At 46.3% G+C, this 26,673-nt stretch overlaps 1 protein-coding gene across 4 annotated transcripts in view; it reads right to left on the reverse strand.

The window, feature by feature from the left end:
- Positions 1 to 5,527: 5,527 nt before the first annotated feature.
- The window catches only part of LOC121580748 (CMP-N-acetylneuraminate-beta-1,4-galactoside alpha-2,3-sialyltransferase-like), an 81,835-nt gene continuing 60,689 nt past the window's right edge, over positions 5,528 to 26,673 (reverse strand). For all 4 annotated transcript variants that reach the window (XM_045224676.1, XM_045224673.1, XM_045224675.1 and 1 more), the window contains 3 exons: positions 15,037 to 15,183; positions 10,564 to 10,710; positions 5,528 to 9,054 (listed from right to left, as the gene is read on the reverse strand). In XM_045224676.1, coding sequence (XP_045080611.1) covers positions 8,965 to 9,054; positions 10,564 to 10,710; positions 15,037 to 15,183 — 384 coding nt within the window. In that variant the 3' untranslated portion in view covers positions 5,528 to 8,964. The remainder of the gene's footprint in view (positions 9,055 to 10,563; positions 10,711 to 15,036; positions 15,184 to 26,673) is intronic.

Here is a 26,673-nt window from a genome sequence, read left to right on the forward strand (position 1 = left end):
AGGGCAGAGGGTGCAGAGAGAGCAGAGGGTGGAGAGATGGAGGGAGGGCACTGGGTGGAGAGATGGAGGGAGGGCAGAGGGTGGAGAGATGGAGGGAGGGCAGTGGGTGCAGAGAGAGATGGAGGGAGGGCAGAGGGTGCAGAGAGAGATGGAGGGGGAGGGCAGAGGGTGGAGAGATGGAGGGAGGGCAGAGGGTGCAGAGATGGAGGGAGGGCAGAGGGTGGAGAGATGGAGGGAGGGCAGAGGGTGGAGAGAGAGATGGAGGGAGGGCAGAGGGTGGAGAGATGGAGGGAGGGCAGAGGGTGCAGAGAGAGATGGAGGGAGGGCAGAGGGTGGAGAGAGAGATGGAGGGAGGGCAGAGGGTGGAGAGAGAGATGGAGGGAGGGCAGAGGGTGTAGAGAGAGATGGAGGGAGGGCAGAGGGTGCAGAGAGAGATGGAGGGAGGGCAGAGGGTGGAGAGAGAGATGGAGGGAGGGCAGAGGGTGGAGAGAGAGATGGAGGGAGGGCAGAGGGTGGAGAGAGAGATGGAGGGAGGGCAGAGGGTGGAGAGAGAGATGGAGGGGGAGGGCAGAGGGTCCAGAGAGAGATGGAGGGAGGGCACTGGGTGGAGAGAAGGAGGGAGGGCAGAGGGTGCAGAGAGAGATGGAGGGAGGGCAGAGGGTGGAGAGAGAGATGGAGGGCAGAGGGTGGAGAGAGAGATGGAGGGAGGGCAGAGGGTGGAGAGATGGAGGGAGGGCAGAGGGTGCAGAGAGAGATGGAGGGAGTGCAGAGGGTGGAGAGAGAGACGGAGGGGGAGGGCAGAGGGTGGAGAGATGGAGGGAGGGCAGAGGGTGGAGAGAGAGACTGAGGAAGGGGGATTCCTTCCAGAAAGGGCCTGCCTGACATACTTCAGATTCAGGCTTATGACTGCGCTGTACGGCACACACCTTCCCTCCACAAACCCCCCCACCTTCCACCCCCTCTACCAGGCCAGCTCCAGCACTCCCTCCAGGGCAAACATTGGGCCCGCAGAGCACAAAGCCTGGGCAAACAGCACCTCGCTCGCCCAGCTCTCCTCTCTACCACACACAAGGCAGAGACAAACGCAAGGGAGGATCCCCGCCCCGCGATCCCTATTAATAGAACCCGGGTAACTATACACACACAGCTGAGCATGGCAGGTTCAACAACATAGTGGAACCTGTGGACCTATGCCAGAGAGGGACCCTAAGGCAAGGGGACACCTGGGTAAGGTGAGACAGATGGGAGGATTACACAATACATGTTTAGTACATTTCTCCGGATGACTCTCTCACACAGTCAGAGACGGGATTGTGAAAGCATACATATAAAGCCGTATCAATGCAGAAGAGCGATATTGAACCATAAGAACAAGGAAACTAATGAATGACAGTTTCAAAGCTTTTTGAAAAGGAGCTTGACAGGGTCTTCTGAGAACATGCCTCTGGCAACAGGCACCATATAGATGCTGCCTACGTATATATGTTTTCTCACGGGCAATTTTACTTTACAGCCGTGACATCAGTGCTTCGGCATTGTCACTTAATAAGAAGAATGTGCTTTGATATGCATGGCTTCATGACAAGAGCCATGAGCAGTATGCCAAGTGCCAAGCCATCACACTGACAGATGATAACGAACTTGTCCGGCATTGTGTGCGGCCTCGCAGCTTTGTGTGTACACCCATTGCTAAGCCCCATGAGCACAAGGACAACACACTCAGGCACCCAAAACACACACACTCAAACACATGCACGTCTTAAGCTGTGCCAACAAGCAGAACGCAGTCACTGAACATAACTTTGGGCAAATGTCACCTCGCTACTGTCATCCACCCTGTAACTCTGAGCCCTGCGTCCTCCAGTTCTCCCAAGAGTAGCCGAGTCAGAAAAATGTAGTTAGCTAAGGTTTTGGATAAATGAGACTGCCAAACTGTTATATAAACACTAATTACTCCTTATCGCTCATGAATATGACATACTGACTCAACCTGCAATGACAGACATTCCATACCCATACTTTGTACTACACTAAATCTGATACTTCACATACAGTATAACATGTTTCCCCAACTGACGGCCCGTGGGTGGTTTTATTTGGCCCCCCAAGTTTTCTGAGCAAAACAAATAATTAATAACAATTTTCATTGTTGGACATAAAAGGCTAAACACACCAGGAAATCAGCTCCAATTGATTTTAATTTTGGAAATCTGTTCCCAAGTATTCCCACGCATAATACAGAGACACGTGATCGTATACAAATGTAAGCAAGGTTTGAAATGATTATGTTTTAGTCAAATATTACATCTGTTTGGGATTCTTGCAGTCAATTTGCAGTCTACAAATGATTTGTAATTATGTTCCGGCCCCCTGACCGTCCGCTCAAGAAACAAATCGGCCCAACATGCAACAATTTCAAATATTTTACTGAGTTACAGTCCATAAGGAAATTAGTCAATTTAAATACATTTATTCTGCCCTAATCTATGGATTAAACATGACTGGGAATACAGATATGCATCTGTTGGTCACATATACCTTTAAAAAGGTGTGACCACCATTTGCCTCATGCAGCACGACACATCTCCTTCGCATAGAGTTGATCAGGCTGTTGACTGTGGCCTGTGGAATGTTGCCCCACTCCTCTTCAATGGCTGTGCGAAATTGCTGGATATTAGCGGGATTGAACCCGGGTCTGTAGTGACGCCTCTAGCACTGCGATGCAGTGCCTTAGACCGCCGCGCCACTTGGGAGGCCCATGATCATGCTGTTTAATCAGCTTCTTGATATGCCACACCTGTCAGGTGGATGGATTATCTTGACAAAGGAGAAATTCTCACTAAGAGCGATGTAAACAAATGTGTGCACAAAATTTGAGAAATAAGCTTTCTGTGCGTATGGAACATTTCTGGGATATTTTATTTCAGCTCATGAAACATGGGACCAACACTTTACATGTTGCGTTTATATTTTGTATTCAGTATAGTTGATGATCCCTGCAGTATAACATGCCCATTCCCATTCTATAGCCTACTTATACTTTGAAACACATTTATTCATCACACTTTGCATTAAATGTTGCAGATAGTCACTTAAAAGAGAAAAGCCCCTGAGATGAAAAGCTGAATGATTTAACAGTATTGTAGTAATGAAACATCCTGCAAGTCACCGGCCAGCAGCAAGGCAAAGCCATTGTCCTGTTAAGATGGCTTCTCGCTCCAGCGCGCCGCCTTTGTGATACTCTTTGAACACAATCTACCCAATTTGTCTGCTGCTTATTTATTGAGTCGGCAAGTGTAAGGAAATTGGTTGGGAAGCTGGCAAAGCTCAGGCAACACGGGATGGGCTTACATTTTCAAAATATTATTCTCTAGGACTTTTAAAGGATTTGCCTTTTGAACATGTTTGGATGTAAGGAATAGATGATGATCATACTTCATTTGTACAGAAATGTTTCTCCGCTGACGCTGAGTTCAAGTCCCTGTACTGCTCAGCAGGGGGTTGTCCAGAGCAGTTTCCACGGTTACCGGATAGACGTCTGGGCCGTTGGACCTGACCGTGTCCCACCATGTTTCCAGACAGGATGGGGGGATGTTGAGAAGGATGGAGGGGGTTAGAAGAGGAGTGTAGTGCACCCTCCAGATGTGAGGGACAATTAAGAGAATTCGGTTCCCTTTGGGTTTCTCCAGTTTCATCTAATGCACAGGTCCGCTCACTGCCCCATCCTCCTCTATCCCAAGGTGCCTTTCCTCCTTGGGTCTTGTCCAACTGTCCTGTACAAGTTTGTTTTCTCTTTACAAGTGGGAACCTCCATCGAAGTCACTCAAACCAGTCCCAATTTAGGTCATTTCAGTTCTCGTCAATTTATGAAATGACTCTGGGTGTTTTCATTTCATGAATGGTATTTCAAGTGTGCAGTCTCAATACTTATTATGGCAGTGTTTATGCAAACAGACAATAAAATACAGCCTACATACTGTATGGCTTTGTTAACGAGGCTGTAATCCCACCATGATGAGCACTACTGGGAATTCTTTAAGGTTGGAAAAGCTAACAAACCAACCCTGTCACTTCCTCTTTCTATTTATTTTCCCCCAAATACTATTAAGTTGTTTTTAAGGCATAAGCCTTGGTAGCACTTCAACCACTGCAATGGTAATTAGTGAATGTTCCAGTGTTGACAGAGGATACTAGAAGGCTACTATTCCAGATGTTTCTCTGTCTTTTTCTGAAGGGTTCCTGTTGTGGCCGTTTTAAATCGCTGAGGGATGGGGGGAAATTTAAGGAACTAACGCTTTGTGAAGTATTCCTTGAAATACTGAGGAGGAGAATACGGTTATATTGAGAATACGGTATAATTGACAGCCCAAAAGTATGTGTGAATGTCAGTGGGGTGCCAATTACAGACAGTATTGGAGGGGAAAAAAGCTTTCCGGAGATCGTTAGTCACACGGTCGATCCAGTATTCACTAAAAAGTCCTAACCTTGACACTGATTAAGTATGTCACCATGGATCGAAGAGAGGGATGGGTACAAAGAGAGACAGCGCGGGTCAGAGAGAGAGAGGAGAGGACAGAAAGGCTGCTCTCCATCTCAGTTGACCCTCTCTAAAGTAAACAGAGTGAAAGACAGATGTTGTTCTCCCGTCTCTCTGCGCACGTTCTTTCACTTCCAGCCCTCCCTGACTTTTACGAGGAGTTTAGGTTTCGGCCTAGGGGTTACGGCTTTCCCATTCCAAGCCCATGGAGAGGAGGCGGAGTGCAGAACCTGTCGCCAGGAATAAAAGGGGAGTCTGCTGAAGGGGTGCAGGCGCACTACAACTCGGGCGCCACTGGGAGGCGGAGCATCGTCATGGCTCGCCGGAGGGACAGTGAGGTCTGTTGAGTCAGAGTAGTCAGTGCAGTTTTGGTGGCCAGCAGCGCGACGGGCCGGGTGTTGCTGGCACCCTTTTAAACGGCAGGATGGAACAGCACCAAAGGCCCTTTAAAGAGCTCCAGCGTCCACCACCAGCAGCTGTGCACCAGTACTTTCTCACCACCCCCCATTCTGTTTGCATATGTGTGTGTGTTGTTTAGGAGTATAACTGCAACAGTGTCTCTCTCCTGGTTTGGATGGGTCCCTCAGGGCCACTACAATGAAACTAGATCCTCATATGGGTTTGGCAGGTGAAGGAGAGCGAGAGACAGCGAGAGTGCTAGAAAGGAAGTAAGAGTGGATAGGGGATTGAAACATGATTTCTCCACTCTCAGCAGGTAGGAGGGAATCCGAGGAAATCCTTCTCCACGCTTAGACCCATCCTCTTTATCCTAACACTATGTTTCCTGTGGAGTCTATAAGCTCTAAAACAGAATAATGGACAGAGCTATAGTATGAGGGGTGCACATCAGGAAAGAACACCAGGGCCTTGTAACCCCATAAAGGCCTTACATTCGGCGCAGAGGGTTGCCGGCATACCACAGACCACACGTTGACAGTGCTTCGTGTGTGATAACATAAAACAAACAAAGAAATACACACACACCATCAGTCACCTTACAAAGCGACCAAGCGGTCAACGTATTTATTAACAAGTTGCAGATAGGACAATGTCTTGATATATATAATATATAAAAAGAAACTAACACTTGTGATTTGATCTGTAACGACCTTGCCAGTGATTGATTAGGTTAGGGCAAGGTGATGACTGATTTTGACCTCTCTCGTTGGATGATATGGTGAGGTTTCCTGTATGAGGTCATTGCAGTCTCCAGTTGTAATAATTGCATTCTGCCTAGAGACCAGGTTGGGGTCAATTCTGTTTTAATTCCTGTCCAATCCAGGATGCACATTATTTATTTTTATTAATAAAAAAAATAATGATATAAAATGACTGACTATTTAATCTGTCTATATTTGATATGGAATCGAGTCCAACCCTGCTGAGAGAAGATGAGAGATAAACCTACCCCTGGGCAGATCACCTGTCCCGCTGGATACCTCACTTGGTCTAACCTCTCTCTCTCTCTCTCCTGTATGAGAGGGCCAGTAAGGCTGCCTTTACACTGGCAGTCCAATTCTGATCTTTTTTTCACTAATTGGTCTTTTGACCAATCAGATCAGCTCTTTTCCTAATAATTGGGCAAAAGATCAGAATTGGACTGCCTGTGTAAACGCAGCCTGAGTGGGCCTCGCCAGGTGGTTAGTGCATTGGTGAGCTGTTCTTTGTACCCAAGCAGTGACAGTCTTATGCAGGGTCCCATTTCTGAAAGATTATCATCTAGGTTGGAAGGAAAGGATCAAAGGCTGCATTTACACAGGCAGCCAAATTCAGATAGTTTTCCACTAATTGGTCTTTTGACCAATCAAATCAGATCTTTTCACAAGACAAATTAGTGGAAAAAATATCAGAATTGGGCTGCCTGAGTAAACGCAGCCTAATTTCCCCTAACTAATTTGAAGGGCCTGGATAGGTATTGTAACACCAATATTGTAGGCTAGGTTAAGATTCCTCCATGTAGTTTTTTCCCCATTGAGAACAGAAGGGAGAACATTTTGTTGAGGGAGCCCAGCAAGAGAGAGCAGTGATGCCTCTCCGAAACTGGTTCGTGTTCATTAGAGCACAAAGGAAAACTATTAAAAACCTTTCGCAATAAAACACAAACATTTGCAATTTGAAGTCCAGGCAGTCAACGTTTTAGTACGTTCTCTTCTATTTCTCGCCAAATGAACACAGCCCTAATTGATCTTACTGAATGACAGGAAGAGAAGTGGATACAGGAGTACAGTAAGTATGCACCTCCATGAAAGCAGTAAAAACACAGACAATATACATTTTTTTTGTGCAACAGCCAAAATGTCATCCAAAAAGATACAAAGAACTAAAAACTCACCATCACCATATAAAGCTGATTATCACAGTTTAAAAATAAACAAAATCAGACCCTTTTTGACATAGTTGAGTGTAGTTGCTGATGTTGAGGGAAGCAGCAAGGGAGGCTGTAACCATAGCGTGGTGTCTCATCTTGTAATACTGATCTGTTAGCGCTTGAACTGTAACAACTATCCAAATGGGCCTTTCACTGAGAAACTTGGGACCAGTAAGCTTTCACACTGTAATACCAGTCTGGGTTTAATATCACATTTACATCATTTAGCAGACGCTCTTATCCAGAGCGACTTACACGACCCAAACAGGATAAAACTGAAATATTGAAGTATGGTTTAACATTGTAATACAACTCCTGTGGATGATTTTCTGACTGAAATAATGGACATGTGGGGCCTAATATGATAATACTGACCCACTGAAGTATTGGACCACTTGGGTTTTTGTTGAAATACTGGACAAGTGGCAAATTATTCTGTAACACTTGGGTGTGAACGGGAACACTATTACCAGACCAGTGGGTCTCTCGCTCTGTTATACTGGGCCGTTAGGGCTTCATCTTGTGATACTTGACCACTTGGTCATGTTCATTACAGCACACAAAGGAAAACATTTTAAAAAACAATTTCGTAACACCACAAAAATTCAGGTTTGGAATTTGAAGTCCAGGCAGTCAATGTTTTAGTACGTTCTCTTCTATTTCTCGCCAAATGAACACAACCCTAATTGATCTTACTGAATGACAGGAAGAGAAGTGGATACAGGAGTACAGTAAGTATGCACCTCCATGAAAGCAGTAAAAACACAGACAATATTTTTTTTTTTGTGCAACAGCCAAAATGTCATCCAAAAAGATACAAAGAACTAAAAACTCACCATCACCTTATAAAGCTGATTAGCACAGTTTAAAAATAAACAAAATCAGACACTTTTTGACATAGTTGAGTGTAGTTGATGATGTTGAGGGAAGCAGCAAGGGAAGCTGTAACCATAGCGTGCTGTTGTAATACTGAGGCACCGGCGCAATACTTAATATCATGAACCAAACAGGATAAAACTGAAAAACTGAAGTATGGTTTAACATTGTAATATGACTCCTGTGGATGATTCACTGCAATCTGACTGAAGTATTGGACAACTTGGGTTTATATTAAAGTCATATTGGAAATACTAGGGTCTCAGCCCAGGTTTGAGTGACATCCACTCAACAACCAATGACACCTCAGTGAGTCATTGAGGAAGCACGTCGTGGCGAACTGGAAGAAGGAAATGATAATGCAACAAAATAATCCAGGCCTCTTGTCTTTCTGGATATTAAAATCTGCAATGATAATCGCAAAATGCAGGGTGGCCTCAAAAAAGGCCTGCTGATATGGAAGCGATAAGGGGGAGAGAAAGGTTTAAAAAAAGGCCTGCTGATATGGAAGCGATAAGGGGGAGAGAAAGGTTTAAAAAAAGGCCTTGTGTGGGTCTGAGGCGAGATATGTACTGTACGCCGATGCCTGGACGGAGGGAGGCTCGCCGGTGAAGGCAGTACTGAGAGAACAGGGGATGGGATGGGGGTCGCTGCAGCTTGTTAAAAAGCAAAGTAATAATCTTTGATATTTACACTGTTAAAGTGAATACATTCAGGCAGTACAGGGAGAGGGCGTCTCCTCCCCCCTTTGTAACGAGGTACGTACGTTTGGCACTGCTGTAACTATCTGTCCCTCTGTCTCTTCTGTCCGTCAGGCCTTCCATCCATCCAGCCATCCGTGTCATCATCCTCTTCCATATCACTTGTTCGTTCACGCGATTCTCGGGGGTATTGAAACGGTAAACGCGGATCGTCGGATCGTCCGTTGACTGTCCTGAAGACGTCTGATCCAGGCCTATGTCTCTCCTGGCTGTGTCAGACAGGAGCCTGGGTCAGAAGGCACGTATGTGGATCACTCCACTGAGCAGTCCGCTTAACTCTCCTCTTTATAAAAACTTAGGCAGTATGCAGACCACCAGGGTCTGGGTTCTAAGGGTCCCCCCCACCCACATCCAGGTTAATTCCCAGAATCCTCTGTTCTGTGGTTCTTTTGGGAAAAGGCAAACCTCTGGGACAGTTAGACTCAAATCCCGTTGGTCAGGTCCGTGATGACGTTGGCCTTCACCAGCTTGCGGAGGAACTCCTTTTCCTTGGATATGTTGTGTGTCCAGGACTGTGGAGATGAAAGGGAACAAGATGAGAAACAAGAAGATTGTCAAAGATCAGTGGGGGGGCGGGGGTCAGGATCAAAGACAAGAAACGGTTCTCAACAACCTATGAAGGACATTTTGGGTTTTCTATTCTGCACAACACTGCATGAAAACAACCTTCTCCAACTCTTTGCGTCAAACCATTTTGACTTTCAATGGGTTTTAAGAGCCTTGTCATATGTAGTTATGTCTGCCATTGTTTTCTTCTGGTGAATATGATGGAGTCAGAGTGAGTTTGTAGTGAGAGTGTGTGTGTGTTTGTGTGTGAGTGGAACCACATTGTGTCAATTTCATTCCCCACTATGCTCCGGGACCTCAGTCTGGTCTGCAGCGTGTGTAACAAGAGCCCGTGATTCCTGTGGGAGGCTCTGGGGCCTGAGAGTGGGAGGACCGGGCTGGTCTGGGTTGGGTTGGGCTGAACTGGACCCCAGAGCTCTGCCTGGGTCCAGGCTGTGGGGCCGAGCCTCTCCTGAGAGCCACTGGTCTGTCTGGGTCGGCCTGGCCCCGACTCTGTGACGGATCACACTTGCACACAGAACCACACGGATCCAGGGCTAGGGTTTCACTGCTTTACTACAGGGAGCAGGGCCGGGAGAGCCATGTGAGCAGTAACACCAGGGTGTGTGTGTCTTCAGGCCTTGCTGTCTGTGATTTAAGCTGAGAGTCCAGGGATGACGAGCTAGGTCAGAGAGAGGATGAGGCGGAAGCAACCTCCCCCTCTCTTTAACATGCTTGCATCTACAGAACACATACGAATGGTATGTACAGAAATACTGAACAGTGTGGTATTCTACATTCACTCCTGTTCAGTCCCTTCACACGAGCTACAGAAAGTTGAAAAACAAACTAAAGTGCACCTGGATCCATTCTGAGTTTAAGCTGAGTAGCCCTGTTTTAGGAGGGGACTAGTTTATGTTCGACAGAGAGTAAGGATACCACTGCATCTCATCGCTCCCTGAGAGGTGACCATAACACATTACCACCAGTGGAAGCACATGACAGTGTGTCTTTCAGTGTTCCAATGATGATGGACCTACTAGATGAGGTTTCCATTGATTACATGGCTCAACATGGTAAGGGTTCACTGGGAGTTTAGACGAAGATTATCATTCTGAGTTCATACGTCAGCTCCCCTCTGTGACATCTGGCATAATAGAACACTGAGGCAGTCGGGAGTGGAGGACTAAAAGGCTCCATCTTGGGGTCATTTACTTGGACGGGAGGAGGATGAGAGAGCCAATCAAAAAGACAGAAAATGGAACAAAACCCTCGTTAGCCTAATAGGTCTAGGAGGGGGAGCCAATATAGTCTCTCTAATCTGCACTTTTCTGAAAACAATATGGTGGATTTGTCTTCTGAGAATGCATTTTCACCTTTCCAGTTCTTTCACGTGTGACTTAGTGTAGACAAGGAGAGGAAACATCACTCCAAGACCGATTTCCAGTGTATTTGAATGCAACAAAAACACGCACCTCTTTGATGGCGGACATCTTGACCGTCTCGTAGTAGTGCAAGGGCGCGTGGGGCGTGTTCATGTCGTAGCCGAAGCCGGCCACCGCCACCTCGTCACAGTTATGCAGGGCCATCGTTATGGCGACAGTCCCCAGGGTTGGAATGTTCTGAAGAGGGAAAAGCACAAAAGGTGGCCATGTCACTTCTTTATAGTGTATCGTACAGGCAACTGCCAAAATAAAAGGAAAGTCTTGAGTAAATGAGGGATACAAAGTATATTGAAAACAGGTGCTTCCACACAGGTGTGGTTCCTGAGTTAACTAAGCAATTTTCATCCCATCATGCTTAGGGTCATGTATAAAAACACCCAGTTGCCCATTATTTTTGCTACCATTATTTGTGTGACTGTCCTTGTGTATCAGTGTTTTGTTACGAGTCATGTGTTGTATTGTGTTTTTTTGTGGATTCCAGGAAGAGAGGAACCAAATAAACAAACCATGGCTAGAAGAGATCACAGTGACTTTGAAATAGGGGTCTCAAAGGAGCATGGGGCGGGGTGCAACTCAATATTAGGAAAGTGTTCTTAATGTTTTGTACACTCAGTGTATATCCATGTCCTCGTTCACCCACGACTTTCAGAAACATAGGATATTAAAATTGTTCAGGTCCCGTTGATAGGATAGTCTCGAATGGAGCTCATCCAGTGATTGCACATTCGCCAATAGAACAGAGGGCAATGGCGGTCTATTTGCCACGTATGGAGGGTGTGCCGCAATTGCGGAGCCTCCGGAGGCATGCAGAGGCCAAATGCTGCACGGCCAATGCAGACGTCGGGATTGACCATGCAGCGACTTTCAGTCACCAGACCTCAACCCAATTGAACACGGGAAATTCTGGAACGGCGCCTGAGACAGCGTTTTCCACCACCATCAACAAAACACAAAATTATGGAATTTCTCGTGGAAGAATGGTGTCGCATCCCTCCAATAGAGTTCCAGACACTTGTAGAATCTATGCCAAGGCACTTTCAAGCAGTTATGGCGGCTTGTGGTGGGCCAACGCCCTAAGACGCTTTATGTGGGGCGGCAGGTAGCTTAGTGGTTAAGAGCGTAGTGCCAGTAACCGAAAGGTCGCTGGTTCTAATCCCCGAGCCGACTAGGTGAAAAATCTGTCGATGTGCCCTTGAGCAAGGCACTTAACCGTAATTGCTCCTGTAAGTCGCTCTGGATAAGAGCGTCTGCTAAATGACTAAAATGTAAATGTAAATGTTGGGGTTTCCTTTATTTTGGCATTTACCTGTATATTGTATCTTATGTTTGGGTGCATTATGGGAACAAAGCATTATTAGAAGGGGGAATGAGAGTGTGTCAAGTAGCTCAGCTGGTAGAGCACGGCGCTTGTAACGCCAAGGTAGTGGGTTCGATCCCCGGGACCACCCATACACAAAAAAAATTATGCACGCATGACTGTAAGTCGCTTTGGATAAAAGCGTCTGCTAAATGGCATATTATTATTATTATTATTATTATTAGCCAACACCATTTCCTCTAACAGCAGTAGGTAGTAAAAGCAAGCATTGAAAATGTCTATATTAACTCCATCTTCCTTTACCACCACCACTAGTCTGTGACAGACATGGCACCACCATCCCTTCGATCCCTCTCCCTGTGCTCATGGCTTTGTTCTGGGCCAGTTGTTAACTCGTCCTGAGCTGAGCGCGATTAACAATTTGCTTAAACAGGCGCACCCGCACAATGACACAGCGGTTTGAGAGGGCAGACCTCCACTTCCTCAAACCCTAGGGCCTAATGGGGAGGAGATGGTGGTGGTGGGGGGGAGTGAGGAGGGCCTAATGGGGAGGAGATGGTGGTGGTGGGGGGAGTGAGGAGGGCCTAATGGGGAGGAGATGGTGGGGGGTGGGGGGAGTGAGGAGGGCCTAATGGGGAGGAGATGGTGGTGGTGGGGGGGAAGTGAGGAGGGCCTAATGGGGAGGAGATGGTGGGGGTGGGGGGAGTGAGGAGGGCCTAATGGGGAGGAGATGGTGGTGGTGGGGGGAGTGAGGAGGGCCTAATGGGGAGGAGATGGTGGTGGTGGGGGGGAGTGAGGAGGGCCTAATGGGGAGGAGATGGTGGTGGTGGGGGGGAGTGAGGAGGGCCTAATGGGGAGGAGATGGTGGTGGTGGGGGGGAGTGAGGAGGGCCTAATGGGGAGGAGATGGTGGGGGTGGGGGGGAGTGAGGAGGGCCTAATGGGGAGGAGATGGTGGGGGTGGGGGGAGTGAGGAGGGCCTAATGGGGAGGAGATGGTGGTGGTGGGGGGGAGTGAGGAGGGCCTAATGGGGAGGAGATGGTGGGGGTGGGGGGGAGTGAGGAGGGCCTAATGGGGAGGAGATGGTGGGGGTGGGGGGAGTGAGGAGGGCCTAATGGGGAGGAGATGGTGGTGGTGGGGGGGAGTGAGGAGGGCCTAATGGGGAGGAGATGGTGGTGGTGGGGGGAGTGAGGAGGGCCTAATGGGGAGGAGATGGTGGGGGTGGGGGGGAGTGAGGAGGGCCTAATGGGGAGGAGATGGTGGGGGGTGGGGGGAGTGAGGAGGGCCTAATGGGGAGGAGATGGTGGTGGTGGGGGGGAGTGAGGAGGGCCTAATGGGGAGGAGATGGTGGTGGTGGGGGGAGTGAGGAGGGCCTAATGGGGAGGAGATGGTGGTGGTGGGGGGAGTGAGGAGGGCCTAATGGGGAGGAGATGGTGGTGGTGGGGGGAGTGAGGAGGGCCTAATGGGGAGGAGATGGTGGTGGTGGGGGGAGTGAGGAGGGCCTAATGGGGAGGAGATGGTGGTGGTGGGGGGAGTGAGGAGGGCCTAATGGGGAGGAGATGGTGGTGGTGGGGGGAGTGAGGAGGGCCTAATGGGGAGGAGATGGTGGTGGTGGGGGGAGTGAGGAGGGCCTAATGGGGAGGAGATGGTGGTGGTGGGGGGGGAGTGAGGAGGGCCTAATGGGGAGGAGATGGTGGTGGGGGGGGCTCTAAATCATTACCTTGATTTGGAGCCCTAAGGGTAGGTGTAGCTTAGCCCGCAAACACACACATCATACAAACACATCACACTAATCAGGGGAAAGACAGGCGGGCATTTTAGGGGAAGGATGTGTCAGGCTGTATCCCGCCTTGATCAGTATTATATGGGACAAGTCCCCCCAACACACACACACTGTCTGAGGGGGCACCAGGGCATCCCACATGTTCCACACATGTTCCTCCTGTACACCAAAGTTCAGCCAGGGGTGTCCTGGTGGTCGCCCCTTCAAGGCAGAAGGCTGTACACACTCCTTGTAACCCTTCCCATCCCTCTAATGCCTGTTGCAGCATGTTCCCTACCCCCTAACCCCTGCACTCCTCTGTAGAACTTCATCAGCCTCTCAAGCTAGTCTGCTGCACAGTTCCAGTCCTGGAGGGGTGACAGCATCTGCTGGTCTTTATCTAACCTATTCCCTTTGATCAGCCAGCCATGGTCTTGGTAAACTAGGTAAGTGGCCTCATGAAGCCAATCAATGCGTTTGATTGATTAGTTACGTGCCAAGGAGAGAAGAAAACCAGCAGAGCCTGTGGCAGTCCAGAATCTACAGTCTCATCTGATGCCCCCCTCAAAACCAAAATGAGAACAAAATACATCTATGAGGAGTTAATGAGGTAATACGTCTGAAGCTTCATTTTCCCTCCATAAATCTTTCCCTTTCATCAAGAGCAGGGGTCTGCAACGCGTGTCTCTGGAGTCTTATGTGGCCTTTTAACTACCCCTTTGTGGCTCCATGATGAACTATTCAACACAATTATGTTTTGTTTAGTTTGAAATGCAGTCAGGTGCACCCAATGTCTCTCTCTCTCTGAATCACGAGGTTCATCCATTGCAGCTACTAGAGCGCTAGGTTTTTGTGAAAATTCACTTGGGTTCCCGACCCTTGATCTAGAGAGATGTTTGCAGTTGTTTTAACGGTTTAATTTCCTGTAATGGCATGGCAAGTTTCTGCCTTGCTGTGGTTGTCATAGGAACAGGGGTTCTACTGGCAGCGAGGTTTGAGTTTGGGGCCTGAAGTGTGTCAAACACACTTTGGTTATGAACGTGCGGTCGGTCATCAACTCCCGGGCTGCCTATGGGTTGTGTACCGTTTCGTAGCATGTGTGAGAGAGTGTTAATGTTTGAAAGAGGGATTGTGCCTCTGTCAGGGTGTGCCTGTGTGTATTCTTAAACTTAAAATACATGGGCGTGAGTGAGTAAGAGTCTATGCACTCTTGTACTGCATACGTGAATGTATGTCTGCATATGCGTTTGCGTGCAGACTGCAAACCGGGCTGAATCTTATCCACCTTAAATCCAGGTGACGTCTACATAGCACCATACATGGTTTCTGCGAACATTCTGAGGGTTCATCTCAGAACATTCCAATGCATAAATTGTTCGATACATTTCTATCGAACTAGAGCGGGTTTCTGTCAGTGTCACTCACCCCTTTCCCCATGAGGCCGTTGTTGAGTGGCAGGCCGATGAACTGGAAGGCAGCCTCCTGGATGAAGTAGGGGTTGAGGATGCGCATCTCTGTGGGCTCCCTGGGGACGTAAAAGGCCACTGACTTCCAGAAGCCCTCTGTACCACGCTAAGAGAGAGGGAAAAAAGAGAGAGGGGAGATTGTGAGTTTCGGGAGGCATTGAAAGTAACATCCAATTTATCATTTTGGGGGTAAAAAGGAGTACTTCTAAGTATGAGGTAGACAGAGGTTTAAACACAAAGAGATTATCTTCAATAACATTGACATAGAACCACAGGTCACATCAGCCTCTCAAAACTTACAGGAATCAAAAACCGTGGATTAATGGCAGCCTTGTTGGGAAACTGAAGGAGAAACATGCTGCTTATAAACACGGCAAGGTGACCAGGGACAATTGTATGGTTAAACAGCTCAAATACAACCTACGCAGATCGATCAAGGTGGCGAGACAAGTTTAGGGACAAAGTGGAGGAACAATTCAGCAGGTTGGACACGAGGCGTATGTGGCACGGCTTCTAAAGATCATGGATTACAAAAAGAAAGCCAGGCATGTCGGGGATACCAACGCCGCCCTACCGGACGAGCTAAACACCTTTTTCTCCCTGAGGACAATGAGGGCTACATGCTTACGGTCTCCACGGAGTACGTTTGTAACTCATTCAAACGTGTTAACCCTCGTAAGGCTGCCGGCCCAGATGGCATCCCTAGCCGCACCATCACAGCATGTGAAGACCCGCTAGCTGTTGTGTAAAAATTAAATGTAATAAAAAATTAAATGTAAGTCGCTCTGGATAAGAGCGTCTGCTAAATGACTAAAATGTAAATGTAAAATGTGTTTTCTGACATTTCCAATCCCTCTCTAGCTCAGGCCGCTATCCCCACCTGCTTCAAGATATCCACTATCATCCCCGTGTCCAAGAAAGGGAAAGCAATTGAACCGAATGACTACCGAACCGTAGCACTCACGTCATCATGAAGTGCTTTGAGAGGCTAGTCAAAGAAGATCATCAAGGACCTCAGCCACGCGAGCCGGCCTGTTCTCCCCCTTCCATCACTTAGACGCGGGCAATATAGAAGCATCATGGTAAAAACTGACAGCCTGGCGGGTAGGAGCATTGGGCCAGTAACCGAAAGGATGCTGGATCGAATCCCCGAGCCGACAAGGACAAAATCTGTCGTTCTGCCCCTAAGCATAGCAGTTAATCCCCAACAACAACCGTTTCCCAGGCGCTGATGACGCGGATGTCGATTAAGGCAGTCCCCCACACTTCTCTGATTCAGAGGAGTTGGGTTAAATGCGGAAGACACATTTGAGTTGAATGCATTCAGTTGTGCAACTGACTAGGTATCCCCCTTTCACTTTATACCCCCAGAGCATCAGGCTGCTGAATATCCACCACTAGGCAGCTACCAAAATTTACCCGAATCAAAAACTGTGCATTGATTGCAGCCTTGTCGGGAAACTGAAGGAGAGAGATGCTACTTATACACACAGCAAGGTGACTGGGGACAACTTAAGAATTTAACTGTACCTTGCAAATACATCTGCGACCCTGTGCATGTGACTAATAAAATCCTCTATTGTCGACCATAATAACGACCACGGTAGCGCCCTGTCATCAGGCAGGAAGTGTTACAGGAAGTAAGCCAAATCACACCCTGAACTCAAGAGAGGGTTCTGGGAGCCCTCACACCCCTCTGGGTCCTCCTACTCCAATCACCACAGAGACCAGACTGACTCCACCACACCCGATGGTAAATTAGGCTGAAATCTAAGGGCACATACTTTGGCCCATTGTCTGACTTTATATGCAACGGAATGCAAAAACATACTTCCGCGCATACTTTACTCAATACACATGGTAAATCTAAAAGCCAGAATATTAACATTCAAATCTGATTAGTAATTTTTCCCAAATATCTGCCAAATCTACAATAATATATTATAACGTTAGCCAAGTAGCTACGGCTAGCTGTAGTCCTCTGTATGTCAACATCCCTCATCAGGCGTATTACAGTAGCTTTCTGCCACAAACACTGGCTGACAGACTTGCCTGCCTGCTTGACTACTTGGCACACAGCCAAAGGGGTCAGCAGATGTAAATGGGAATCACCTGTTCAAATAGTCAGACGCCCGCCCTGCCGCCTTTGATATTGGGGGGGGTGGGGGGAATAATGGGAGGCGCAGTTGGGTGGCTTTGAGCGGCGTGTTTTCAACCAGGGGCCTCCGCCCCCTCAGCAAGCCGTGGCAGGAAAACCTAATCTCTCCTGTCAACATGCTGCTTGTGTTTGGGGATCTGTTTGGCAGGAAGCGCTGTAGAAGCTGTAAGCAATGCTTTTTATTGTGGAAAGCAGGGAAGGTGCCGACTCAAAGACATGGTACACAGACGAGAGTGTCATGTCTGACGTAGGAGCCAGACAAACAAGTAGTAAGAGAGAGTGTTGCAGAAAGGTACATCCAAGAGGACAGCTATTTAGCAGGTAACAGCATTGCTTTTAAATGAACACTGATCATTTCCAATGAAACTACCTAGGCCTATAACACCAAATGAGATACAGGTTTCCGTATCTAATGAAGTTATATCACTCAGAAGCCAGAGAACAGTCTCTGAAGAGGCCCCTGAGGGACAGGAGGTGATTTCCCCTGCGCTGTGACCCCTAGGCCAGTGAGTCAGGAGAAACTCAACTGATGGTCCGTTTGAAAAGATAAAACAGGAAGCTGCAGATTGATCCTGTCCTACTCGCTCACACGCCATGCTAAACCGGAGTCAACCATACTTATACACAGACGAATGCGTGTGCACATACACGCGCGAGCACACAGACTGGGGTGAGCAGGAGTGTGCATGGCTTGTTGGGCGATGGCAGTGTTGGGTTGTGGTTTAGCGTAGAGGAAATGGCTGTTTCCCTTCTCTCACGACAGGTTTATGGTTAAATTAGTCTGGATTATTAGATTGAAGTGTGTGCACGAGGCTGTGCCCTGACGCCGGCACCTGTTAAAACAGCCTTTAATTGGAGAGGTAATTGTTTGCATAGCAGGGAGAGAGAATAGGAGTACGTTTAAGATTTCTCATCCAGACAAGGGCCTCAGCTCTGGCCAAACTACCTCAGTTCCACCAGTGTTGACATTGGCTTACCTGGTGAACATTTTTCAATGCCTAACAGAGGCTCATCAATGAGATAAAATACAGATGTCGCCTTTTGGATATAATTATATTAGTTGTAGAAAAAGGTGAATGACTCAACTAGACCTGGGAGCTCTGGGTGAGTCACCGGCCAACACAGTAATGAAACGTATAACATACCTGAAGACTGCAAACCCACAAAACGGAAAGACATTAACATCATTATATTACATGTCCATCTAAGCTACTATACAGTGTTTAATGAGTCAATACTACATGCCATAATCTCAGTGACATCAATGCTTACATTCCTCTTCCACAGCAGCCACAAGTGTACGTGCTCATTGTGGTGTTTGTTAGGGCTGTATTGCAAAACAATTTCCATGGCAAAAATGAAAACACAAAGCAGACCAAACTCTTCGGGCCAAGGGTATTATAGTTGTGTTTTTCTATTAGTTTTTATTTATATTAGGTTTTCAGATTTTTATTTGAAATTCAGTTTGTTAGTTTTCAGACTTGATTTAGTAGTTTTTATTCAGTTTCAGTAAAACAAATGTTTTGTATATTATTTAGGTTCAGTTTTCGTTTTAAGTGTTAGGGACGGAATGTATGGAGGCATAGGTGGCTAGGAATGATTTACACTACATTACCAAAAGTATATGGACACCTGCTCGTCGAACATCTCATTTCAAAATCATGGATATTAATATGGAGTTGGTCCCCCCTTTGCTGCTATAACAACGTACACTCTTCTGGGAAGGCTTTCCACTAGATGTTGGAACATTGCTGCAGGGACTTGCTTCCATTCAGCCACAAGAGCATTAGTGAGGTCGGGCACTGATGTTGGGCAATTAGGCCTGGTTCACAGTCGGCGTTCCAATTCATCCCAAAGGTATTCGATGGGTTTGAGGTCAGGGCTCTGAGGCCAGTCAAGTTATTCCACACCGAGCTTTACAAGCCATTTTGTATGGACCTAGCTTTGTGCACGGGGGCATTGTCATGCTGAAACAGGAAACGGCCTTCCCCAAACTGTTGCCACAAAGTTGGAAGTACAGAATTGTCTAGAATGTCACTTTATGCTGTAGCGTTAAGATTTCTCATCACTGGAACTAAGGGACCTAGCCCAAACCATGAAAAACAGCCCCTGACCATTATTCCTCCTCCACCAAACTTTACAGTTGACACTATGCATTCGGGCAGGTCGCGTTCTCCTGGCATCCGCTAAACCTAGATTCGTACGTTGGACTGCCAGATGGTGAAGCGTGATTCATCACTCCAGAGAACGCATTTCCGCTGCTCCAGAGTCCAATGGCGGGGCGGTGAGCTTTACACCACTCCAGCTGACGCTTGGCACTGTGCATGGTGATCTCAGGCTTGTGTGCGGCTGCTCGGCCATGGAAACCCATTTCATGAAGCTCCCAACGAACAGTTCTTGTGCTGACGTTGCTTCCAGAGGCAGTATGGAACTCGGTAGTGAGTGTTGCAACCGAGGACAGATTATTTTTACACGCTACGCACTTCAGCACTCGGCGGTCCCGTTCTGTGAGCTTGTGTGGCCTACCACTTTGCGGCTGAGCCGTTGTTGCTCTTAGACGATTCCACTTCACAATAACAGCACTTACAGTTGAACCGGGGCACGAACTGACTTGTTGGAAAGGTGGCATCCAATGACGGTGCCACGTTGAAAGTCACCGACCTCTTCAGTACGGGCCATTCTACTGCCAATGTTTGTCTATGGAGATTGCGTGAGTGTGTGCTCGATTTTATACACCTGTCAGCAACAGGTGTGGCTGAAATAGCCGAATCCACTAATTTGAAGGGTTGTCCGCATACTTTTGGCCACGTAGTGTATACGTTGTAGGTTTATAGCAGTGGTACTCAAGTGCTATTTGAGATGGTCGAGTCACACAAATGTCCTAGGTGGCAAAGGTCCAGATGGATATAGTCATTTATCGGCGTAGTAACAAACCCCCATTTCGCAACCCATGTGACCCCAAACTGTTTACACCCTTCTTGTTGGCAGAGTTTTAAAGCAAATTTTCTGCAGTTGTTCACATTATGCCATCGAGTGGAGAAAATGTAGTAATTTTTAAGCAAATTTCCTGAAATTCTTCAAATTTTCCACGTCTTATGTGTGTTCATATGATACCAGGAGATGAATCCTGACCGAATTCCAAACATAAAATAATAGCAGTCTCACCTCGTCTTTATCCTGAAATTCTTTGTGGGTGCGATTCAGATGTGTTTTCCCCTTTTGTCTCTGTTCCACACACGCTACCATCTTCTGACAGTACAATAAATTAGCTTTTGTCCTTTCCAGCAATGTACTCAAAATAATCCCATACAGGGCTTTGCCTTTTCAAATCTAATCAAATTGTATGTCACATGCGCCGAATATAACAGGTGTAGAATTTACCGTGAAATGCTTACTTACGAGCACTTTCCCAACAATGCAGAGTTAAAAAGAACGAAAAATTTGCTACAAATAAAGGAAATGGTAACAAAAGAATAACGAGACTATATACGTACATATAAGAAATATGTACATCGCGGCAGGTAGCATAGCGGTTAAGAACGTTGGGCTAGTAACTGAAAAGTCGTTGGTTCGAATCCCTGTGCCGACTAGGTGAAAAATCTGTCGATGTGCCCTTGGGCAAGGCACTTAACCCTATTTGCTCCTGTAAGTTGCTCTGGATAAGAGCTTCTGCTAAATAACAAAAATGTAAATGTAGGTATGGGTAAAAGTGACTAGGCAATCAGGATAGATAAACAGAGTAGCAGCAGCCTATGTGAAGTGTGAAAGTGTGTGTGGCGTCAATTACGCATGTGTGTGTTTAACGTGTCTACTGTAGGAACACCTTCCTAAAATTTAGTTGCACCCCCTCTCCATGCTCCCCACAGTTGTGTCAAGTTGGCTGGATGTCCTTTGGGTGGTGGACTATTCTTGATACACTGGGGAAACGGTTGAGCGTGAAAAACCCAGATGTGCAAAGCTGATACAGACATACCCAAGACGACTCAAAGCTGTAATTGCCGCTAAAGGTGATTCTACAAAGTATTGACTCAGGGATGTGAATACTTACGTAAATTATATATTTCTGTATTTCATTTTTAAAACATTTGCAAAAAATTCTAAAAACATATGTTTTCACTGTCATTATGGGGTATTGTGTGTAGATGGATGGGGGAAAAATCTATTTAATCGATCTTGAATTCAGGCTGTAACAACAAAATCTGGAATAAGTCAAGGTATGAATATTTTCTGAAGGCACTGTAGCTGTAAATGTGTACATGACACTGCAACAAAATTTCCCCATGGGGACAATAAAGTAAGTAAGTAAGTAAGTAAGCTGTGACCATCTGGCTACTATCAACAAGGGTTTCTACAAAATAGCAACATTAGCGCAGATAGCTTGGAATCTAGACCATAAGCAATATGCACAGATATGCATTGCCAAACAACGCTACTGCCACCTTCTGGTTTGGAGTATTTTAACAAGGTTGAGTGGCTGATTACTTCTAAGGTCCTTGCTGTGTGAACACAAAAGAGATTGACTGCCGACACTCTGTTCAGAGGTGCTAAGTAATGTCGGCAGGCAAACGTTTGACAATCCTACCGGTGTGTCTGAGCTTTAATTTCTTGGCCTCTCCCTCAATGTAGCCGCTTTGACTCAGTCTCTAAAATCTTCCCACTTCAGCAGTCTCAGTGCAAAAATAAAATAAAAGAGTGCTTAGTTGAACAAATCTGAGTAACAAAACAAATAGATGGCGTTTGGAAAGTCATTTCATATCTACTCTAACTGCCAACTGGTCAACAACAATCTTAAAACAGGTGCAAGCCTTGGTAAGGTAAACACTTTTCTCCATGATTAACAACAGGTTTGTCTGTGGAAGACAGAATGTGTGTATAGATGGTAAACACCATTGAGCCTGAGGAGATACATTCCCAGAAATGCTCCCATTTTATAAAATTATGTTGAGGAGACCTAACAAACATCAAAATGTCAAGTGGTGTGTTTTTTTTCTGGAGACTAACTAGGAATGTCTAGATGCTGTTTGTATTTGCACGAATAGTCTAATACTTGAAAAACATTGACTGCCTCACAAATCACCTGCTGAACGCACTACAACAGAGGCTCTGGTAAGTGGCTCCGTCTAGGAAAAAGATAAACCTACACGAGAGAGTCAAGGGCAGGATTAGAGCAAGACAATGCCAGACCCGGGGAGAATAAGATGTACAGAGAACAGGGGATCAATCTGAGTGGAATAAATTATGGCAACCAACAGTCTGATGAAAGTGGTGTTTGAGGCTAGGTGTGTTGAAAATACTAAAATGGCACAAACCCCAAACAAGATATCGAAATCCCTCACTGGAAAAAGCGGTGGCGGATCATAAGTATCTAAACACCTGAAGTGTATGGAAGATTTCCTCAAAAAGGTCTGTACATTTCTGACTGATTTGTAATCGCAGCGATAACCCTTCCAACCTCTACGGCCCACACATCCCTCCAGAGAACATATGTGACCTGTTACAGAAAGCTGGGCATATGACGGACGTCACTACTTCACAGGAGAGTCATTTGAAGAAATTCCTTTTTGAAAATGTGAACTTTCATGTCCCTTAATAACAAACTTCTGTCTCCTGTACTCCCTGTTCACCCATGACTGCATGGCCAGGCACGACTCCAACACCATCATTAAGTTTGCCAATGACACAACAGTGGTAGGCCTGATCACCGACAACGATGAGACAGCCTATAGGGCGGAGGTCAGAGACCTGGCCGTGTGGTGCCAGGATAACAACCTCTCCCTCAACGTGACCAAGACAAAAGGAGATGATTGTGGACTACAGGGAAAAAAAGAGGACTGAGCACGCCCCCATTCTCATCGACGGGGCTGTAGTGGAACAGGTTGAGAGCTTCAAGTTCCTTGGTGTCCACTTCACCAACAAACTATTATGGTCCAAACACACCAAGACAGTCGTGAAGAGAGCACGACAAAGCCTATTCCCCCTCAGGAGACTGAAAAGATTTGGCACGGGTCCTCAGATCCTCAAAAAGTTCTACAGCTGCACCATCGAGAGCATCCTGACTGGTTGCATCACCGCCTGGTATGGCAACTGCTCGGCCTCCGACCGCAAGGCACTACAGAGGGTAGTGCGTACGGCCCAGTACATCACTGGGGCCAAGTTTCCTGCCATCCAGGACCTCTATACCAAGCGGTGTCAGAGGAAGGCCCTCAAAATGGTCAAAGACTCCAGCCACCCTAGTCATAGACCATTCTCTCTGCTACTGCACGGCAAGCAGTACCAGAGCGCCAAGTCTAGGTCCAAAAGGATTCTCAACAGCTTCTACCCCCAACCATAAGACTCCTGAACAGCTAATCATGGCTACCCGGACTATTTGCACTGCTCCCCCACCACATCTTTTTACGCTGCTGCTACTCTGTTAATTATTTATGCATAGTCACTTTAACTCTACCCACATGTACATCCAGTGGGGGAAAAAAGTATTTATCAGCCACCAATTGTGCAAGTTCTCCCACTTAAAAAGATGAGAGAGGCCTGTAATTTTCATCATAGGTACACGTCAGTATGACAGACAAAATGAGAAAAAAAATCCAGAAAAACAAATTGTAGGATTTTTTATGAATTTATTTGCAAATGATGGTGGAAAATAAGTATTTGGTCAATAACAAAAGTTTCTCAATACTTTGTTATATACCCTTTGTTGGCAATGACACAGGTCAAACGTTTTCTGTAAGTCTTCACAAGGTTTTCACACACTGTTGCTGGTATTTTGGCCCATTCCTCCATGCAGATCTCCTCTAGAGCAGTGATGTTTTGGGGCTGTCGCTGGGCAACACGGACTTTCAACTCCCTCCAAAGATTTTCTATGGGGTTGAGATCTGGAGACTGGCTAGGCCACTTCAGGACCTTGAAATGCTTCTTATGAAGCCACTCCTTCGTTGCCTGGGCGGTGTGTTTGGGATCATTGTCATGCTGAAAGACCCAGCCACGTTTCATCTTCAATGCCCTTGCTGATGGAAGGAGGTTTTCACTCAAAATCTCATGATACATGGCCCCATTCATTCTTTCCTTTACACGGATCAGTCGTCCTGGTCCCTTTGCAGAAAAACAGCCCCAAAGCATGATGTTTCCACCCCCATGCTTCATAGTAGGTATGGTGTTCTTTGGATGCAACTCAGCATTCTTTGTCCTCCAAACACGACGGAGTTGAGTTTTTACCAAAAAGTTATATTTTGGTTTCATCTGACCATATGACATTCTCCCAATCCTCTTCTGGATCATCCAAATGCACTCTAGCAAACTTCAGACGGGCCTGGACATGTACTGGCTTAAGCAGGGGGACACGTCTGGCACTGCAGGATTTGAGTCCCTGGCGGCGTAGTGTGTTACTGATGGTAGGCTTTGTTACTTTGGTCCCAGCTCTCTGCAGGTCATTCACTAGGTCCCCCCGTGTGGTTCTGGGATTTTTGCTCACCATTCTTGTGATCATTTTGACCCCACGAGGTGAGATCTTGCGTGGAGCCCCAGATCGAGGGAGATTATCAGTGGTCTTGTATGTCTTCCAATTCCTAATAATTGCTCCCACAGTTGATTTCTTCAAACCAAGCTGCTTACCTATTGCAGATTCAGTCTTCCCAGCCTGGTGCAGGTCTATAATTTTGTTGCTGGTGTCCTTTGACAGCTCTTTGGTCTTGGCCATAGTGGAGTTTGGAGTGTGACTGTTTGAGGTTGTGGACAGGTGTCTTTTATACTGATAACAAGTTCAAACAGGTGCCATTAATACAGGTAACGAGTGGAGGACAGAGGAGCCTCTTAAAGAAGAAGTTACAGGTCTGTGAGAGCCAAAAATCTTGCTTGTTTGTACATTTTTTACATTTTAGTCATTTAGCAGACGCTCTTATCCAGAGCGACTTACAGGAGCAATTAGGGTTAAGTGCCTTGCTCAAGGGCACATCGACAGATTTTTCACCTAGTCGGTTCGGGGATTAGAACCAGCGACCTTTCGGTTACTGGCACAACGCTCTTAACCACTAAGCTACCTGCCGCCCCAAATACTTATTTTCCACCATAATTTGCAAATAAATTCATAAAAAATCCTACAATGTGATTTTCTGGAAATTTTTTCCTCAATTTGTCTGTCATAGTTGACGTGTACCTATGATGAAAATTACAGGCCTCTCATCTTTTTAAGTGGGAGAACTTGCACAATTGGTGGCTGACTAAATACTTTTTTCCCCCACTGTATTACCTCAACTAGCCGGTGCCCCCGCACATTGACTCTGCACCGGTACCCCCCTGTAGATAGCCTCCCTACTGTTATTTTATTTTACTTCTGCTCTTTTTTTCAACACTTTTGTTGTTGTTTTATTTTACTTTTTTTATTGAAAAATAAATGCATTGTTGGTTAAGGGCTATAAGTAAGCATTTCACGGTAATGTCTACACCTGTTGTATTCGGCGCATGTGGATAATACAATTTGATTTGAAATATTACTAAAATTGTTAAATTACGAGCCTAGTTGGTTTAGCCACGGAAAAAGACAGGGACCTTTCCGCTAGCTTCTATCTATAACATGGCAACACCGGTGCCCCCGCACATTGACTCGGTACCAGTCCCCCTGTATATAGCCTCGCTATTGTTATTTTTATTGCTGCTCTTTAATTGTTTGTTACTTTTATTTCGTATGATTTAATATTGAATTTTTTTGTGATTTTTGGGGGTATTCTTTCTTAAAACGGCATTGTTGGTTAAGGGCTTGTAAGTAAGAATTTCACTGTAAGGTCTACTTCTGTTGTATTCGGCGCATGTGACAAATAAAAATTGATTTGATTTGAACATGAGCTGCTCAGATAATCCTTGCTACCAGGGGTTTTTGAAAGATATAGCCATGAAGAACTGCAAAAGTGTTGCTACCGCTCTCAACATTGCTGCCCTGAATTTAGCAGGTGGTATCGACAAAGATCAGTTGGAAAAAGTTGTGATGGACTACTTTCTGGAGGACGATCATGCCATGCTGACTCTCTCTGACTCTGAAAATGAATCAGACAATGAGGAAATCCCTGACTTAAGTAAAAATCATTTTAATTGAACCAGACATTGTAGTCTTCTGATGACAGTGATGGGGAAGAAACGGAGAGCAACAGTGTTGTCACAGAAGAAGTTCACCGAGTTTTGAAATCAGTGGAATGCCCGGTGGAAGCGGAGTATGAGAACGAGAAAATTCTGACGTTTGATTGCAAATGCGGAAGGAGTCAAAAAGAGAACACAGAAGGCTGTTGTATAAAACACCTATCTCCAGATTACATCTTCAAACTAAAGCCAACCATGTCTGTGAAGCATTCATCCATGTATACGGGTAAGAGTCCAGCTACATTTTCAGATATTATAAGTTTCTAATTTAGTCAGAAAGTCATTTTCATTGCAAGTTAAAGCATACTGCTACCT

This window comes from Coregonus clupeaformis, chromosome 14, assembly GCF_020615455.1.
Source record: "Coregonus clupeaformis isolate EN_2021a chromosome 14, ASM2061545v1, whole genome shotgun sequence".
Taxonomy (NCBI): Eukaryota; Metazoa; Chordata; class Actinopteri; order Salmoniformes; family Salmonidae; genus Coregonus; species Coregonus clupeaformis.